Genomic DNA, 19617 nt, shown 5'->3' on the forward strand with positions numbered 1-19617 from the left:
GATTTTTTTTTAATACTGTAATCGGAAGGAACTGTAACCACTGAAGTGCACCGATAATATATGTGGGAAATTTAGGCTCTAATCAACTCATATCTATTTTTGAACTGCTTTTATTTTTGCTGTCAGCACCGACACGCCAAAGCTATGAAAGCGTCAAATGAAAATGCCTTTTTGTTCCCTTCTGAACAACAAATTAGAACCTCATGTGACGAGGTGGCCGAGTGGTTAAGGCGATGGACTGCTAATCCATTGTGCTCTGCACGCGTGGGTTCGAATCCCATCCTCGTCGAGCGTTTCTCTTATTCACGGGAAGATGGTTAAAGATCTGCTCTGATCCATGAATCGATTGGTTCATGATTCTCTGATTGTCCCAGCCTCAATTACATATGAAGAACAACAAATTTTTGGAGTTCTTTTCTGAAACAATGTTTTGCTCTGATTGGCTGACCCGCCATTCCAATAAATGGTTATAGATGTGGGTGACACTTCTGAGCCTGATCTCTTCTCTCCTCTCCCCAGTGTCATTGTGTCGGATCACTCGAAATATTAACTCAGCGTGATCGAACCCTTGCCGAACAGCGCAGGGTCGCTGAATCTCCAGCTCTTTTGTTGCAGAAAAGTGCGGCAGAAGCTCCATCCCTTCCCTCCCGGCGCCTTTGCTTTTTTCTTCTTTTTTTGTAGTTGTGTTTGTGGATGAAGAGCAGAATGAGGTGGTCTGTGGGACGAAGGAGAGGCGGGGGAGGGGAGGTAACCGGAGGCCCTCGGGTGCCTGGAGCTGCGGCACGTAGTCTGGTGGGAGGCCCCCGGGGAAAGCCTTTGTCTGTGCCCCCAGGACCCAGGCCCCATTGGACCAGGACCGCCCCACCCCCCAGGTGCCCCCTCCTTTCCCTCTCCCGCTCCTCCTCCTGGCCAGCTGAGGCTCCTATTGAGGTCTACAAATGAGGCCCGGTGCCCTAAATATGCCCTCACGCTGAGATCCCCATCACTTCAACCTCTCAGCACCGCAGCGGAGGCAAATGAACCGGCCGGACACTCGGCGACACGGCCAGTCCAGCGATGGGTTCTTCTGGATTCCATAAACTGGGGTAAACGATAAAGAAACGAGCCTGCAGCCAAAATGAGGCAGTGCGCCCATGCGACGCAGCGAAAGCTCTTCCTGCGACGAGACACTCGGAGACTGGATCGAGAACAAGAGTGAGATCCACAGGAGAGGAGACAGCCACAGGTCGGAGAGGGGAGTGTCCCCACCCAACACGTCTTGTCTCTATTCCAGCTCCGGGACCCTGATCAGTATTCCTCTCACAGGCCCCCGTGTCTCCATTCCCGGCGGGGAGGTGGGGGCGGTGGGGGTACGAGCACGGCTGTCTGCTATCACAGATGGTAGGCGCCACTCTGCACAAGGAACACACCCAGGTGACCGGCCGGGTCCCGGGTTCGAATGTTGGCTGGGGCAAAGGTTCCAACCCAGGCACTGCAACGTCGTGAGTTGCACACAATATATAGCCACTGGAATCACAAAGCGCTGCGGTAGATAGTATCAAACACTTAACTCCAGCAGGATGAAATAAAAGGACTATAAGGCCATAAAATTAATTACCTCCCGTAAAACATATCCAGGAAAACATCTGGTTTGATGGTTCCAGCAACAGTAACTCTGGTAATGAGAAGGTAATTTGACCGCTGGACAGTGGTTCATAGGCGCAAGCACATGTTCATAGATGCACAAAAGCGCAGGTATGCGGAAGATGGCGAAAGCCGGTTGTTTTGTAACAGTGATGGTAGATAATTGTGGGAAAAGAAATTTAGTTGTTGAAATTCAGAGGTGGAAAAGAATGGTTCCTGTTGAAAGAGCCATACACACACACACACAGAGACACAGCAAGGCTTGAAAATACGTGAACCCCCTAGGGATGGTCAACTCTTCTTGTACAAAATATTAAAATAAATGTAAAAAATCTAAATGTTACATCTTAAAATAAATTTTAATAAAAGATTATGATTTACACACCCAATTCTACTTACCCGCTTGGGCTTCATCTATTTTTACACCTGCACTACTTCTGTTTTTGTACTACACACAATATCCTATAAAGCAAGACATGGAGCTGGTCAGTACACACCTATAATGTCAGATAGGTAAAACTACGGGCGTGGTAAAATAAGGGACACGAGGGAATCAGAAACTTTCAAGCGGCACTATATATAAATTTTTTTCCTTTTTTCGGAGAGAAGTGACTCGAATGAAACGAGGTAAGTCACCCTTCAATAAATCAGAGTAACGGGGAGATCTAGCTGCTCATAGGTGAGCTTCCTTTGTGGGGAAAAAAGAAAAAATAAAGAGGCCGAGAGGAGGAACCCCCACAGAGCCGCAGGACGAGGGGGGAAGAACTTCAGGGAGGAACAGACTCCTTCCGGACTTACCCCCTGCGGACTGACAGCCTCAACCGGAGACGACCCACACCGCTGGTTTCTTGACCCCAGAGATTGGGCTCAGACCAGCCGACCCATTACCCATTTCAGAATCCCTCATTAATAACTTCCTCTGTCGAGAGATGTGCGGAAGAGCTCTGTTCTTTTCTTGCTCATGTTACCTGGAATACCTGTTACGGTTCTTGTAATCAGAAGGTACCTCCCGTCATGAAGGGACACAAACACACTCATTTCTGGGATGTCCAGCATACACAGCGTGCTGTTGGACCATATGCAGGAAATCTGACGCTCATCTTCCTATCGATCCCATCCGGGAAGTAACTCTATCACAGGAAGTGGTTTATATCTGCAAACGTCTAGTTCTGGGGGGATGGAGATACCCCCGATGGATGATCCCCATCCCATACACCTTCACATGCCAACGGGAGACTCCATATTACATGGAAATAGAGAAATAAGGAAATTGGATGTGAAGTCCTGGTGTATCTGACCCACAGCTGTCAGTTGCATGAAGGGAGGAGATGCTTCCTGGGTCAGCAGGGATCGCACAGACCCCTGGGAAGAAGATTGCAGATCCATTAAGGGTCCCGTTCAGATAGGATCAAAGGACAATGACTGAAAGTGCGGAGAACTCGCTGCTCCACTGATGACCTTGCCCATAAGTAGCAAGGAGAACGCGACCCCCTCACCTACAATGCACCGCTTGGCTCAAGAGATAACACGACGGGTCGGGGGGCCAGGCTGAGCTTCTGAAGCAAAGCCTTCTGGACCATAATTGAGCTCAGGATGGTCAAACATCTCCTGTCGTTTCTTGGTAACATACTGTACATGACTCTGGTGGGAGCTGACCCTACAGCTTCTGAATATAAAAGCAACAGCCTTAATCACTCGCGTCAGGTCCACTTTGAGTAGCGCTGGTCAAGCACCCGAGGCCTGGGAGGAGGGTGGAGCCTTGATGCTGGAGAGGTTTGAATGACACCACTGTTGCTCTACCATGATGGACATCAACCATGGGGTCAGCAGGTGGTACAGTGGTTAGTGCTGCTGAGATTGGACTTGAAAGACCCAGGTTTGAATCCCACCTCCTGCTCTAGTGCCCTTGATCAAGGTCCTTATGCTGAACGGATACGGTAAAACTTAGCCAGCTGTATAAATACAGTATGGGAAGCGCTGGTTGAACAAGTGAATGTAAATATCACAAAAGTGTAAACAAATTCTCACACTTCATAAAAAGCTGTTAAATATGTAAACGCAGGGTGATTCTGTGTACCCTGAATTGTGCGTCCGTTAAATGAGTGAATGAAAATCATAGATCATTCTAGAAATCCCCAGTTGTCTCCTGACTCCACCCAACTCTTCCCTGACCCCGCCTTGACTCCGCCCCCCAGAACCCCAATGCAAAGCCTGGAACAATGAATGGGTACGGTGCCGCTGTCGACCCCTCTTGCCTTATCCACCCAGCAACAGGCTGGGATCAGGCTGGAACACCTTCGGATCGGTCACCCAATCCCTGCTCCCGCAGCCGCGAGCCCCGGACACGCGGTTGCACTCCACAAATCACATCTCTTTTCTCTGGAAGTCCACTCTTTCACTGAGCTGCTAGAAGCACAAAACACTTGAAATTATGCAGGTCGGGCCAAATGGACATAGATCCAGTGTGATCCTTTTGACCTTTCACCTTCGGGACAGCGTAGACCCACCAGACTCAACGAAACCGCAAATCCACTGAGGTCCGAGTGTCAGAAGTGACTCCTTTCCCCAGACACTGACCAGTTTGTAACGTGTCTTTTTTTTTGTGCTCCAACATCCGCAGGCCCACCTGTGTGACCCGTCTCCCCCTGCTAGACCCCTTGCACCTGTCACTGAGGAGGGAGCGGGGGTGGGGGTGGGGGGTGTGTGGCACACTGACACGGAGAATTCGCCCATCGGAGTGTCCAGCCATTTATTATTGAAGTGCCCTTTATTGGATGCTCCATTATTCATGGGTGCTGAAAGGAGAGCAGTGACGACCCGTCTGGGGGAACCTCTCGCACGCATCGAGACACACGTTCGCTCACACACACACACGCATTGGTGCAGGTATCCCCACTGGGAAAGGCAGGTCATGAAACCAGATCTGCTTTCGGTTTATTCTGCTGTATCTCGGGGTTGCCAGTTGGTGTCGGCGAAGTCGGAGGGTGGCAGCGAGATGCCTTAACCGCCGCTGCACCACCAGGAGATGTCCCAGGATTGAAGGCATCGATGAGGGGTGCCTCCCGGCAGACAGCTCTGCAGCTGGTCCGAAAGCACCGGCGGAGAGGTACTGTACAGCAGGAAATACACCTACCTGTATACATAAGCAGGGTTATTTTTACTGCATCAGTTCAGGGTAAGTACCTTGATCAAGAGGCACCGCAGCAGCAGCTGGGATTCAAATCTGGCTCCTTTGACTGCAAGGTGAGAACCCGAATCACTGCGCCTCCTGCTGCCCCACACAGAACATCATGTAACGAGCATCCGCTGAAATACGCTCAGGTTGTGGTGAAGCTCAGACGGGGATCCTCAGTGAGGTGCGAACGCTACGTGACCAGGTGAGTCGGCCAGAGGAAGGTGCAGACTGAACACACTAAATCACGCATCACTGATCCTAAGGGCGGCGCATCCCAGTGACAGTGACGCGCAGGGTGAACCTCCTCGGATCTCCTAATTTGGCATGCGGCGGTCCAAACTTCACACACAACCCCCCCCCACACGCACACACAAAGGGAGAGCAGTGTTTTTTCATCCAGACAATTAGTCAGTTTGGACAGCGCCGCCATCTGTGGCCCATTAGGTTAGATAATTGCATCACTCGTGCCGAGATCGATGCCCCCCACCACCTCATTTCCTCCCTCTGCTCGCGCAAACCAATGACAAAGTCGGGGTGACTTTCTGTGGACGGCAGGAAGCCCGAATCGAACCCGAATCGAGCCGGCCAGCTTGACATGTTGAGTGTCCTTCCGGAGGTGATCTTCCTGCGACCCTGCAGCTGGTACCCCAAGGGTCACATGGCTTTGCCATGTACACCTTACCGCAACTCCCACGTTTCTGCGCTAGTCCAGGAAAATCAAGCATCCTTTTCCAGAAGCAACAGCTCCGACGAAACCGGCACTTCAATAACAAAGTGCCATGAGGATGAGGAAAAGTGTAATTATTTTGTCGTAAGTCATAAGGAACATCAGAAAAGGGCAGGAAGAAGAAGAACAAGCGATTCCCCCCGTAAAGCAGAATGTCTAAAGAAAATATAACCCCGGAATGAGTATTTTTTACAGCGTTGAGCTGTGAAGAATTTGCACTCGAGGTAGTTGTGTTTTGTGTACTTTCAGGTATTACTCATTTCATCAGATCAGATTTTTACAGGTATTGATAAGAGGGAAAGAGTGAAAAAGAGTACCATGGTGTACCGCAGTATTTCACTGCATCGCTCCGATCTGGAAGCACATCTACCTCTACACACTGTGAGTGAGGTAAGGCTATATTATGGTGATTTACCTGGTGTTACCACATTGTTACTGTTATTGCTTCACTGACACTTTTCAGGCAGCTCAGTGCACATTGTTATTTTTATATCCGTAGTAACATTATGATGATTTAGCAGTTTGGTGGATGACACAACTGATGATAGCAATATTTTTGTAGTTTTATTAGTTATATAAGAAATGTGAAATTTCCGGGTGCTTCATTTGCTTTATTATGTCATAAACTTAGAGGTACTGCCAAAATAATCTCAGAAGCTTGACGTTTGATGAACTATCAAATATTCGTGGCTGTGATTTATGGAATTAAGGGGTTTTTAAGGTTCTAATCTCTCGCACTTTCATTCCTGTAACAAGATGCAAAGGCGAGATCCAAGCGGTCAACTGTGTTCCGGACGGACGTTTCCGTGGGTCAAGCGAGCCGTGAAGCGCCTGTGAAGCAGGACGCTGCTCTTCCGGCAGCTTGGCCACGAAGAAAAGCTCCGTTCATGGAAACAAAGGTGGGCATTGAGGCCGAGAGAGGGCAGCGACCTTCTTTCGGAGGAGGATCTGCCAGGACCTCTGGTGGTGCTCTCCGCTGGTCCAAGGTGAGGTCCAGCCCAGGGTTCACTGTACAGCCCTCCCAACACCCAGGGGTCCCAATGATGATGTATAAAACAATGCTGTGATTCACATGAAGCAGGAGTTGGATAGCGTGTCTCTCCACAACAGTGAACTGATCCTGAGATCAAAAATCTGGACTGTCCGTGTTCATATCAGTCCAAATGGAGCATCTTCAGGTGCAGAAGAGACAGATAGATAGATAGATAGATAGATAGATAGATAGATAGATAGATAGATAGATAGATCCCGGAGGATATTGATGCTCCAGATCAGTCACCAATGAATCCTTCTTCAGACACCATGTAAGAGTACAGGCTCCGCCCAGCTCTGCTGTTTAATAGCAGCCCTAAATTTGATTTATCTGACCCCACATGGGGACATCAGTGCTTTTATGGGCCCGTTAAAGGGTGAGCAATGTGTCAAGAAGACCAGTTGGCTCACTTCACAGCCCAAATCCCTAGTATGTAATAAACGCTTAATGAGCCTCTTCGTGTGTCGGCTCTTTATTGGCCGGGTCAACAACGCGGTCAATATAGCAGATCTATGGTCCTTTTGAGAGGCTCGCGGACTCTTTCTCTCGAAGGAACCCGTGGGAGAAAGGTACAAGCTGCTTTGCATGATAACGGCTGCAAGGGAAATAAACAGCGTAACGTCCGAACACGCCAGAATGAGCACGTGAGCCTTTGTTCAGAGTCTAAAGAAGGAATTTTACTTGGCCTGACACTGTGTTTACACCGTGGGCCTGCAGTCGGAGTGCCACACAGTAGAGTACACCGACAGAAGGGGGGTTCGCCCCGGAAAGAAGTCACGTGATGAGCGAACGCTACACGGATCCGCGGCGACGTGTGAGCGCGAGCTCTTTTCAGCGATTAATCACGCGTTGCGACTCCCTCTCGGCAGCGCTAATTACAGTGATGCGGGTTTGATTGCTTTAACGAGCCAGGCGGCACCGTCATCTGCTTAACGCTCTCTCTCTCTCCAGAAGGTGGAGCGGCAGAAGGGAGTCATGGGAAAATAACATTTGTCTTAATGCAACCTAAAGAGGATTCCATTTGCGCCGATGCTTTGCGAATAACGGCTGCGTGAGTTTGCAGCTCAAGAACCGATCTGTTTATTTTGTCGCTGCCCCACCTCCCCACCCGGTCCTTCTCGGACCCCCCGGTGGTCCTTCTCGTTACGTCTCATCGGCAACGCAAGTGTCCGAGAACCGAAACAGCCAGAGCGCAGCAATGACCAATAAATACGAGGCTGCGGAACATCTTGCGCCTTCGGTCTCCACAGTCATCTGTGACGACCAGGGATGTATCATGAGTAGCGCCTCAGTGCAGCCTTATTTACATCATTTTTTAAATTGCACTATGGTCTCCTTGCCACCAGAGAACACTAGAGTCCGCTGCCAAAGCTAATGGAAACCACTGTCAAAATTTGAAGATGTTCAAAGGAGAAGAAGAGATATGTTGACTTGGGAGGACACGGCGGACCTACTGTCTCAGTAAAGTCTACGCTGAAAGCGATCGCCGGTCCAGTCGGTATAAGGCCAGAGTGACCAGGTCAGGCCTAACCGCGGGTTCCACACTAACCAGAACCCACATGTCCCAGGTGTTGACAGCAGATCAGATGAATTAAGTCAAGTGTCTTGTCCTTCCTTGACTACCCCCAAGGTTGAGGCCTAAAACTAACAACACATACAGTCATATGTGTTGTTTTCACCTAATGATAATATTTTTCCTGCCAATACAGGGGCTGTGTGTGTATGTGTGTGTGTTTCACACTTACCTGAAAACTTTAGTGTAAATCACCTGGACGCCTCAGGCACTGTGAACGAGTCTCTGACATCTTTACCGCACTATGAGGTCCACATTTTATTAATTGATAAATAATTTTAAATTATTAATAAAATCTCACTGTTAAAATACATATATATTTCAAAGAAGTGGAGTGGTTCTACTGTATGACTACAACTATCTCTTGTATGACTAAAGTTTATGATAGACGTTATCGGTCTCAAGCAAAAGTATAATTTACATACTGTTACGATAAACTCTATGAATATTCGCATCCGAAAATTGGTGCACCCTAAAGCAAAGTATAATGAAAATCAGGTTTTGCTGTCATGCAGAGATCACTTCGCATATCACAACCAAAGTGAGATAACACTGTTTTTGTTTTTAACATCAACCTTATTAGAATAAAGTTATTTAATATTACACACAATTAAAATGTAAACAAATTTTAAAACAACTGCATTTTTTTTCGGTTGGTCAAAAAAAAACTTCCTAAGAGATCGTTACATAAAACACATAAAGTCTCTCTCCAATAACACACAGTCAAAACTCAAAAATTTAAAAAAAAGTGAGATAACACTGTTACACTCAATTTATCAATCCGATGGATGACTATGGGCCACATGGACTACCGGGCTCCGTATGTGTCAGCTTTGGAGACCAAGCAAGGCAGCTGCTGGTGTGAATAATGGTCTGACTTTTCTGTCAAATAACGGTCGAAACAGAGAATGGTCATGATCGTGGAATGACCATAAAGAATCGCTGATGTTTTAATGTCTCATAAGTACAGTCAGATGTTAATACCATGAAACACTTAAACACTGTAAATATGCATTTAAGTGTTTGTTTGGAAGTTGTCGAGAAGCGAAGTCCTTTAGGTCAACTGAAATTAGATTATTGAAATAAACCCATTTAAGACACCTCATGCTCTGCCTTGTCACCCATCATTACCTGGTGACTTCCAGCCAATAGGAATAAAGATAATATGATGTCATTGTGTCACATGACTGCTTTTACCGAAGGACCTCCCACAGTGAGATGAAGGATTTTTCCTCATTTGCTCATCCTTACCTGGAATATTATTTTAATTAAAAAATATACTTAATTCATTTCTATAAAGTCAGTTAACAGAAATGAACATTTGCCTATTCATTGGTGAAAATGGGAATGTATAAATTCCCCCAGTGGCATATTCTCGGAGGTTTCCTGACTCAAGGTCTGTCAATCCATCGGCCAATCGCTGAAGAGAATAGCTCATATCGAACGGGGTCTTCTGATGGAAGTAGCTCGTAGAAAAGTTAAGGTAAAGGAATGGTGGTGGCACCACACAAACGAAGACACTGGTAGTATTTTGCGGTCCTGGAGATATGACCGTCGATGAGAGCGCCCGGCACGTCAGTGCAGTGCGGCGTCCATCAGTCCGTCTCCGTGTAGCCCACAAGCTGAGCGCTCACCTCCCACAACCTCAGCGCCACCAGGTCGTCCTGGGCCTCCGGGGCTGGCTTCTTCAGCGCACAGTCGCTGGTAGAGACACGAAAGGGGACAGGGACAAGTGTTACTCACACACTAACCCTACCCCTAACCCTAACCTTAACACCAGCTTTAGGCCCACAGTGAGCCCCACACATGGACTGGTCCACATTCAAGTACACGTTACATGTGAAAAGGACTACCGCGGCACACTGCTTCTGGAAGGCACCTGAAGTAGCTCCCGGACTTTCCTTCCAGCCCCTCGGTCACAGCACAGTATATGGAGGTCTGGGCCCCTTCCCAGGGGGTCTTGAGCAGCAAGAAGGCAGGAATGTACAACAGCACCTTCAGCAGGGGGTTCTGCAGCTCCACATGGCGGCCCAGCTCAGTACGGATCACCCCGGGATGTAGGGCGAAGGACATGACCCCCGACCCTGGGCAGACAGCAGAGAGGATTATGCCCTCAGCCCCCCCTTTACGAACCAGACGCTTTCCAGGAAAGCAGGAGGGGCCGACAGTCTGAGAGAAAAACAGATCAGCAATTCAGGGGAAAGTTTCACTCGTTCTTCTCACGCATTTTTGGATAACTCTGCATTTCAGGCCAACAATACAATGAAGTCAAGGAACTTGAACTGAGCATTCAGTTTAGATGAAGGAAAGTACAGTTCAGTTAGGAAATTAATATTTAATGTTCTCCTTAATGAATGCATGTTAAATATACACCCATCCCTTAAATAATAGGTTCCCATACAATGAAAAACCTCCACAATGGTTCATGGAAATATATATCCTATTTTCATCCAATGGGCATATTACTGAGTACTATAATATTTTTGCTCGTAATGGTCATTTTACATCCTCAGTGGGTATTCTATTCTGTACAATGGTATTGCCTCTTTTATCAGCTGTTTTGGGACACAGACAAACAATTTGTGTCTCAAACCCAAAAAGCTTCTGTCCCTCACTGGCCAATATGGAACTTTTCTGGTTAAATCAAGTTTATGAACCTCTAAATTACCCTGGAAACAAAGACTGCAAGCATAAATAAACCCTTAATTTAATAATTAAACAAATAAATCCTTAACCATCTAATGTCAAATATTTGTCAGTGACATTACACAGTCAGTACCTCTAAGGGCAAAGTGTTCGCACGCTTTGCAGAATGGACATGAAGACATAGGCATTGATCTTGTCAGATCGTGCCAACTTCTTTTTTATATCATAAACATCCATGATGTCTCGTACAAAGCTTCAAAAGAACGTCCAAAAAGAACTGGGCAAACCTGCAATGGCAGGTAATGATAAACTTAAAACTATAACATAATACAAATAGTTTTTTGCAAATATTATCAATTATTCTGGCATCACAACCGTGTATAAAAACACCTTTTATTTTGGAATTTTAATAACTTTTAGGTGACATATTTTTGTCCATGAACCATTTTATCACTAGGAAATAACGGTAATTCATCTCTCAGTGTGGATTCCGCTAATGGGGTGATTTCATGAATTAACCCTGTCATGTGAAGGATGGGTGTAATTGTATTGGGGACGTGGCGGGTGTCCAAGATGAGGGCCCCCACCTTTCAACCTGCGCGCCAGTTCTCTGGCAAAGAGGAGGTTGGCCAGCTTGCTCTGTCTGTAGCTGGTCAGCGAGTTGTACGTTGTTTTGCTGAAGCTGAGGTCATCAAAGTGGATCTTTCCTGTTGGACCACACAGGCAGTTCAGGTTATTTAAGGATCCAAGCAAACTTCAATAATCTAATCAGGTGATTATGATTAATTCATTAGCTGAGTGCGATGTGCTCAAAGTAGAATGTGGCCAACGAATGGAATATAACTGGGGTTCACTGTGGTGAGATTTGACAACCATTGAGCCCAGAGGATGACTAGGTTTCTTACCACCTTTGTGGGCGAGACTGGACACAGTGATGACACGGCTAGGGGTGGACTTCTGCAGCTTCCCCAGGAGAAGGTTGGTCAGGAGGAAATGCCCCAGATGATTGACGGCAAACTGTGTCTCAAAGCCATCCACCGTGAGTCCTTTGGGACACATCATCACTCCTGTTCCAGAGAAGAACACATCATTTACTTCACAGCCATTTTTGCCCAAAGCACTTGATAGATGTACATGTGGAAAGTCATTTCATGCAGCAGGTGGCACTTTTACACTGGATACAGTCATGTGTATGGATGTGTATGGTAGTTATGGATATTCATAGATAAGGTCATGTTCAGTCTCATGACCACTTGAAATGCCAAACTGTCACACGTGTGGTTACAAGAACCCAAAAGTCTAACTGCCCTTCAGGAGTGAGCCAGTAGGCTGGCCAGGGACCCTTGCATTCCCTCACCAGGGATCTGTCTCACCGGCATTGTTGATGAGGATGTCCAATCGTTCTTCTTGTTCACTGTAGCGCTTGGCGAACTGTCGCACCGAGGCAAAGGAGGCCAGGTCCAGCTGCTGCACCACCACTTCTGAGTTCCCCGTTGAGCTACGGATTTCCTCCGCTGCCTTCTCACCCCGGGTTAGGTCCCTGCAGGCCATCACTACGCGGGCGCCTGGGGCAGCAGCCGGAAAGGTGCCCCCACACGGAGGACCTTCAGTGAACCAAGCCTCCACTCACAAACACCACCGCTCAACTGAGCCTCTCATCCCAAAGAACCTTCATTGCCATCATGGCAGAAATCTGAGGGGTGCAACCAACACTGTGATACAAGAACATCAAATCAGTGCTCCCACAGCAGATCATCTGCATCCATCTCCCTAGAATTCCACTGAAGAACAGACCAAAAGTGACAGGGGTACAAGAGCAGGTGGGGAGTTGTAATTGTCACTTACCCCTGCGTGCCATATCCCGTGCCGTCTCCTTTCCGATGCCGGTGTTGGCGCCCGTGATCAGAACGGTCTTGCGATGGAGACGGGCAGGGCTGTAGCACACCCCACCGGAAATCCACTTCCGCAAAAGTGCCAGACCTGGGTTCAAACACACGTGACCGTCACTGGCAGCGGGAGCTCACCGTTGCCAAGCCACCCTGAGGCCTTCCGTGACCCCCCAGCTCACAATGAACAAGGGCCTGGCAGCCAGCCCCCAGGGACAGATTAGCGCATTGAGCTTCACCGGTCATTGGGGCCCCAGAATGCTTTGCCAGCATAGCTTCCACGGCGGATTCTCAGTCAGCTTATTTTCCAAAGAGCAGTGTACCGGGAGGCACGTAGGAGCTTGTTTCACAGTAAACATCCTGGTTTTCACCGGGATAAAAATGGACACAGGTGAATAAAGGAACTGCAAAGGCGTGTTGTCCAGTGACCATGCGTGGAAAACAGAGGCTTCAAGGGTACAGAAAGAAACACAGAAAGATGTCTGGCACTTTGAGGACATGATTGACCCTGATTAACCATAATCACCCAGTCCAAATAATGTGATTTAGGGTGGGATTAGAGATAATCTCCAACTGTGAATATGTATTTGTTCGAAACTGCTGCACAACAGTCCAGATGAAGGTGTGGAATACAGCGACCACAGTGTTAATACTGGACTCATTTAGAAAACTATTGAATTGGGAAACTGTGGCTATGAAGGCACTTGGGGGTGAAAGCTCAGTAAAAACTGTCTGCAGTAAAACTGGAACAGTTTTTCTCACTACCTGTTCATGTGATGACAGATCTGTGTAATCACATCATGATATAACTGCAAAAGTGAGTCCCAGGTATGGAAAACAGGAATGTAATACCAACAGCACACCTAATTTTTTAAACCATATATATTGTAGAACAAACAAAATTCTAAACCCACAATTAGCAGAAACTTTTCTGCAAAGCAATTTACAATGTTAAGTTCACATACACACACATCATCTGAAACCACTTGTCCCATGTGGGGTCACAGGGAGCCAGAGCCTAACCCAACAGCATAGGGAGGAGGGGACACCAGTCCATTGCAAAGCACCACAAGTGGGACACAAACCCCAGACCCACCAGAAAGCAGGACCTGGTCAAACCCACTGCATCACCACACCCCCCTTCAATGATTAAGTTCCCAACAGTTATTTACCCCTTTTTACAGCTGGGTACTTTTACTCAAGCAATTTAGGGTAAGTACTTTGCTCAAGGGTACTACAGGTAGAAGTGGGATTCAAACCTGCCACCTTGGAGTCCAAAGGCAGCAACTCTAACCACTACACTACCAGCTGCCCACCATGTACTCAAATACTGGCTCAGTACAACGTGTCCTGCCCCACCAATCACTGGGAAATCACAGCAACTGTGCGAGTGTGAGAGGCAAAGGGGCATCGTATGGCCACTTACTGATCGCTGTCACCGCGGTGACTGCGCCATATGTTGCGATCTTGCTCGACTTGATCTCTTCCCACATCGTTGCGCTGAAATCGACCCTCTCTGGCAGAGCTCGGCGAGACAGCAGGCAGTCACGTCCACGTGCTGCTGACAACAGGTCCAGCCAGTGTGAGGACCTGCATGAACTTCCTCCTGCAGATTAGGATCAGATTAGTGTGCAGGCAGAATGGACTCTCTCACCCTCCTCCCTCCCTCTTTCATCACTACTACCTCACACTTCCATTACTCCTCCATCAGTCCCCCCTCACTCTCCCATCCACACTGTGCGGAAGGCTCTTGAGTTTGAATCCCAAGGGAAAGACGATGCCACAATGACGGCAACAAGAGTAACCACGATGCAGAATAAAAGGGACATAGCTTCACTGACGGAAACCCTCACGGTAACCCTATGAGTGCTCGTTATGCCTGTGATTAAACTGAAACACTGATTTTTGTATTTCGTTTCTTCAAATGGAAAATTACAGACCGAACTTCATTCCTTGAAACTGACTCTATGGTGCAGAGCCCCTCCCACAGACTAGCAATAAAATGCAATTTTTCCCGAGTGCCGCACAACACTTTTTACATGGGAGAAGTACAACCTTTTTTGGACACACAAAATGCAATAATATGTGAGGACAAGGTCATTTATTCAATGGGTGGTGACTGTGAGAAGCAGCGTATGATGTACAAAGAGCATTAATTTTTCTTGCATCTTCCATTTAAAGGCCTGTGATAGTGTAACATCTAAAAGTTATGCTCATGGGAATGTCAGACTGTTCAACCAAGGGGAAGAACACTCATCGGTCATCCCGAAAACCGTCATCCAAACAATATCACGCTTTATATTATTGTTTCGTCAAAATTTCCCAGATGAAATTTGTGCCCCAAATCAATATCTTTACATTGTTTAATTTTTAGTATTTTGTGTATATTTGTATTTCTGATGTGTACATTAGAAAAATCAGTCTTCAGAATGTAGAAACAAAACGCTGCGTTGGAATTCATAAACTCCTCAGATTTCATCTCCGTTGGGTACGAGTCCATATTTATTCCATTTATTCTTTCTTCTAGGTTTTTTTAATGTCAGATCTCCCTGTGTTGATGATTTGAAGAAACATTGTGATCAATTTTCTGTAATCTAGACTGTCTGGAGCTATAAAACGTTCTGATTTCTCCAGTTTTGATATGTTATAGCTGCTAGGGGTTCTTCACTTGAGGTCCTTGGGCCCCTTGGAGACATGTGCATGGGCTTCAGGGGATTTGTCACTTACAGGATTGCTTTGAAAATGACATTAGTTTTAGTATTTTAGCATATTTTAATTAAAATTACACTTTCATCGTAGCTTGTGCTCTTCGTAGCTTGCGCTTGTGCTTTTTGCATGTGCTGTTTCTCACAGCTATATACCGTTAAATGGGAGATTCAACATTCAACAGTTTTTTTTTTTTTTCCCCATGGGTAGTATGTTTATATAACACTATCATGTCACATAACATTAATTTCTAACAGAAAGTTTGCCCATTCCCATCACATAATGGAAGCCATTACAGGATAAGTGTTTTTGTAGCAGAGAGAACAAAAATGGAGGGAAAACGTTGCCAAAAGATCGTCGTGATAAACAATAAACGAATAAACAAGGAAGCAGAGTCATTGATTTTCCAAAACACGTTTTATTCCAAACGTTTCATTGAGAGAGAATGTCTGTTTTACTATTCGTATTTCGTCTAAAAACAAAATGGAGGCTGGAGGAGAGAGAGAGAGCACACTTGGCTTCTGTGAGGTTTTTGCTCTTTTGAAGGGCTGTTTTGAAAACACAAGTGTAAACAGAATTTGTTGCTGTACTGTTTTGAAATCCCTACTGCGCCTCATAAACACTTTACTGGAATCGTTGACTTTTAAGAAGAGTGTAGGAGAAAACAAGCAAGGCATTTTCTATGACGTAAAAGTGTCCACGCCTCTTTTTGGAGATCGCTACCAATCAGCGTGCTTATTTTTAAAGGAGGAAGTGACGAGCACGAGTCCTCGCGCCATTAAGATCAAGAAAGAAGGAAAAACGTCTCAGTCAGTGCGGTACTACTTTGTAGCTTCACTTAGTTGTTAACTTGTCATCGCGCTTTTTCGTTAATTATAGCTGCTTTGAATAATAATAATAATAATAATAATAATAATAATAATAATAATACTAGTAACTGTACAAAAAAGTTTGAAAGGTAAGTGTTACGCATAATAAATACATCGCTGGTGCTTCGTGGGGTGGCGTTTGCAAGTCCATTATTGACCACTGGGTGAAGAACACCGTGAAGCTGAACCAGTTGAGATACCTGCCTTGCTCGCGTGCTCAAAGTGGAGCCTCGCAATTTTTTTTTGGCGCGCAAATGGGGCACTGGGGTTTAAATTTGGCAAACTGTCCTGCACGCTCGGTAGTTTCACAGAGTATTTTGCACCAGGACAGTTGTTGCAAAAGCTGCGCGGGTCATATTGAATGCTTCTATATTAAGGCGATGGAGTAACGTCCGTCACGTGACGCATCGATGCGTTGTTTCGTCATCACGTCGTTGCGTTTTCTGATTGGTGCTAAAAAAGATTTTGGTGACTAAAAGTGACTTAAATATTTTGGTGGAAAAACGTGCTTCCCTTAGACAGCATGTGATTTGTTGTGAAATATTGATATAGGGCTGTAATAAATTGATGGGAAAATATGCACTTTGTGTAATACAGCCGTTGGTAAACCTGATTTTTGCCTTTTTCTGATTTTAAATATTTTTTTTTTTCTTGGCATAAAAAAAGCTGAATTTATTGAAAAGTGTGACTTTTGTATTAAGGATGAAAAATGGTGTCCTTGTAGAATTAATGTATGTGCCTTTATTTTTTTCTGAAAATGCATATTTTTGACTATATAACTACTTTTTTAAATACATCCTGTACAGGTATGTAAAGCAATGGTGCTCATATTAAAATTTAGGATTGTACATAGTAATTGTCTTGGATGTTATACAGTATAATCCCATAAGGTTTATGCACTGAACTGTTTGTGTTAATCATTCCCGTATCCCCATTTATGCTGACATTCCATTGGTTAGTTACTGGTTTATAACATTTTTTTGGATTGTATAGGAATAATCAAAATGTTAAACCCTGACACAGCATAATCTCTACACTAAATAATTTTGTGTTTGTAATCCAGTATTAGAACTGTGACTGATGTATAGGAATGTGTCACTGTGATTAAACACGTTATTTATTTGTTTATTTATTTTAAAGAATCTGTAGGATTTTAAATACAAAATATACATTTATTGTACAGGTGGTCCACGATTTACAATGGTTCGACTTGCGATTTTTTTTTTTTTTTTTTTTTTTTTCCCCCCCGAGTTTACAATGGTGAGCTGGCAATAGACATTCAGTAGAAACCGTACTTTGAATTTAGATTCCCCCCCGGCAAGCAATACGCGGAGCGATACTCTCTCGCAACGCTGAGCAGCGACAGCAATCCGCATCTCCCTTTCTATCATGCGGAGGTGTGTATTGGGTGTATTTTCGACTTATGATGGTTTTGGGGAACATAACCCCATTGTAAATCGGGGACCACCTGTATATAAATTAAATGTATTTTGAAATCTTTTTCTGCTGTTTTTCGTATTTGAACTGATGCTATTGATGCTGTAATCTCTCATAGTACTTACTGTAGCGACATTCCTGAAATGTGTACGATGCCCTCTGAGACACACCTAGGAAAGCCTATGCAGAGATCTTCACATGAAGGATTGACTAAACTATAAACTAAATTGTCTCGCTGGTCTCTATGCCCTAGCAGAATGGCTGATTCAGGCCTGTTGATGGAGTGCGAGGAAGAAGACCTGGAGCCGTGGCAAAAGGTCAACGATGACGTGGAAGAGGAGGAAATGGGAGCAGAAGCAGACAAGCTGAATTCGGGTGAGCGTCTGGACGGCGTTAGAGGTCTTTGCCTTCCATGCTGCTGCTTTTAGAACCATCCCAGCTGGAATATCCCAGCTGACCGATTTTGTTGTGCTGTTCATGATAGTGATGTGTTCACCATGTTTTTTTTCATGCTCTCTGCTTTCTTCTGTCTGGTGGGCACGAATCCAACCCTTTCCTAGGAAGAGCAGCTCCTGCTGAGCCCTCTGCGGTCATGCCAGCTTATGTACCACCACCCCGCTCAGGCGATGGAAGAACTGTTTCAGTTACCATGCTCCCCAGCACCACAGGTGAATAGTTTTACTGTAAGCTGCAGTTTAGTTGTACTTTTGGAAATGTTATGAACACTTTCTGTCGCAACAGTTTTGTCACTTAACCAATACTTTTGTCTGTAGTAACAGAAATGTTACCTATTTACACTGTGTACTGTACTGTAGCTGTTATGGTTAAGTAGAGGCTACAGGTTTGGTTTTTGTAGAGATTTTCTGGAGTTTCTTTAATGGATTTGTGTTAATGTGGAAGACACTGCCAGTGGTTGTGTTGCGCATGATGCTTCTTTATTGAAACAAACCTTTTTTGGGTTCTGCAGCTTCTGCCACTCCCTCCTTCTCCCTCTCTTCTGCGGCCTCATCCCCAGTCCCGCCGATGGTGTCCCCGGCGGTTGCTCAGCTGAATGCAGGACAGCCGCTGATCCTAGCGCAAGCGCCCACAGTGCTCAACCAGGCAACAGTGTCCCAGCTACTGCAGACCTTGCAGGTGGCATCAAACCCTATGGTGGGCGTGACCAGCGCAGTTGGCCAACCGTACATGGTGGCCTCCCAGGTACTCCCACTCGTGACTTGTACTGTCAGGTACACTAGAGTTTATAGCTCAGGTCCTGAGCAGATGGTTCGGTCCGCTTGCAGATCTGTGCTTCCCAAATATTTCACTCAGGTGTTTTTAGGTTAAGTACCTGGGTTTGGACTATAACAGTAATTCCTTCCTGCCGTCTCAGGAGCATAGAGTTGTTGCTGCTGTCATGTGTTCTGTAAACTTTGTGCACCTTCTTGTGGCACTCAAGTCTTTTGCTGAGGCATGGTGGGATTTGAATGCCTGTGTTTTTTCTCCTCCCTCCACACTATATGCCTTGCGTGATGATCGTTTCCCCCAGGATGCCGTTCCCTCTCCAAGACCTTTAAGGCCGCCTTGCCCTGACTTGCAGAATGTGGTAGGTGTGGAAGGTCCTTGATCAGCTGGTCTGCTCTTTTCTCTCTTTGATGTCACAGATTTCCTCCTTATCCTGACTCTTGGGGTGTGCAGTGATGTATGGCTGAGTAGTCACCGATTGGCTGGGTTTATATCCGAAAACTCAGATCTGTGTGTGTTCTTTCAGAGTAGTTTCTCATAGGTGTATCCTCTGTGACACAGGGAGTTAATGTGAAGCCTGCGCAAAGCCAGCTGGGGATCTTGCTGAACGGTCAACCTGTGACCCTGGTTCCTGGTAAGTATACACCATTTTCACTCCCAACTTATTTTTCAGGTTTCCATCAGATGACTGGAATTCGTGCATTTTTTTTTTTAAATG

The 19617-nt window shown here is 45.9% G+C and overlaps 1 protein-coding gene and 1 non-coding gene across 2 annotated transcripts; one reads left to right on the forward strand and one right to left on the reverse strand.

The window, feature by feature from the left end:
- The first annotated feature begins 207 nt into the window (after positions 1-207).
- Positions 208-289, forward strand: trnas-gcu (transfer RNA serine (anticodon GCU)). Its single transcript has one exon. It is a non-coding gene; the product is annotated as a tRNA-Ser (tRNA).
- Positions 290-9726: 9437 nt separating this feature from the next.
- On the reverse strand, positions 9727-14168 carry LOC108938884 (retinol dehydrogenase 12). The gene is made up of 7 exons (XM_018759854.2): positions 14090-14168; positions 12623-12757; positions 12151-12342; positions 11683-11844; positions 11365-11484; positions 10011-10215; positions 9727-9832 (listed from the first exon to the last, which is right to left on the reverse strand). Exons 1-7 carry the CDS (start codon positions 14154-14156, stop codon positions 9727-9729), a joined length of 987 nt encoding a protein of 328 aa, XP_018615370.2. The 5' UTR covers positions 14157-14168.
- Positions 14169-19617: the final 5449 nt, after the last annotated feature.

The sequence above is a fragment of the Scleropages formosus genome, chromosome 23, assembly GCF_900964775.1.
Source record: "Scleropages formosus chromosome 23, fSclFor1.1, whole genome shotgun sequence".
Taxonomy (NCBI): Eukaryota; Metazoa; Chordata; class Actinopteri; order Osteoglossiformes; family Osteoglossidae; genus Scleropages; species Scleropages formosus.

Bases quoted from the DNA above. Each gene is read 5' to 3' on its own strand.
- LOC108938884 (XM_018759854.2), bottom strand. From the start codon at position 14,156: ATGTGGGAAGAGATCAAGTCGAGCAAGATCGCAACATATGGCGCAGTC. The intron at 12,343-12,622 runs GTAAGTGACAAT...CTGCTGCCCCAG, and splicing joins ACGGGATATGGCACGCAGGG to GCGCCCGCGTAGTGATGGCC. The intron at 11,845-12,150 runs GTGAGACAGATC...TCTCTGGAACAG, and splicing joins CATCCTCATCAACAATGCCG to GAGTGATGATGTGTCCCAAA.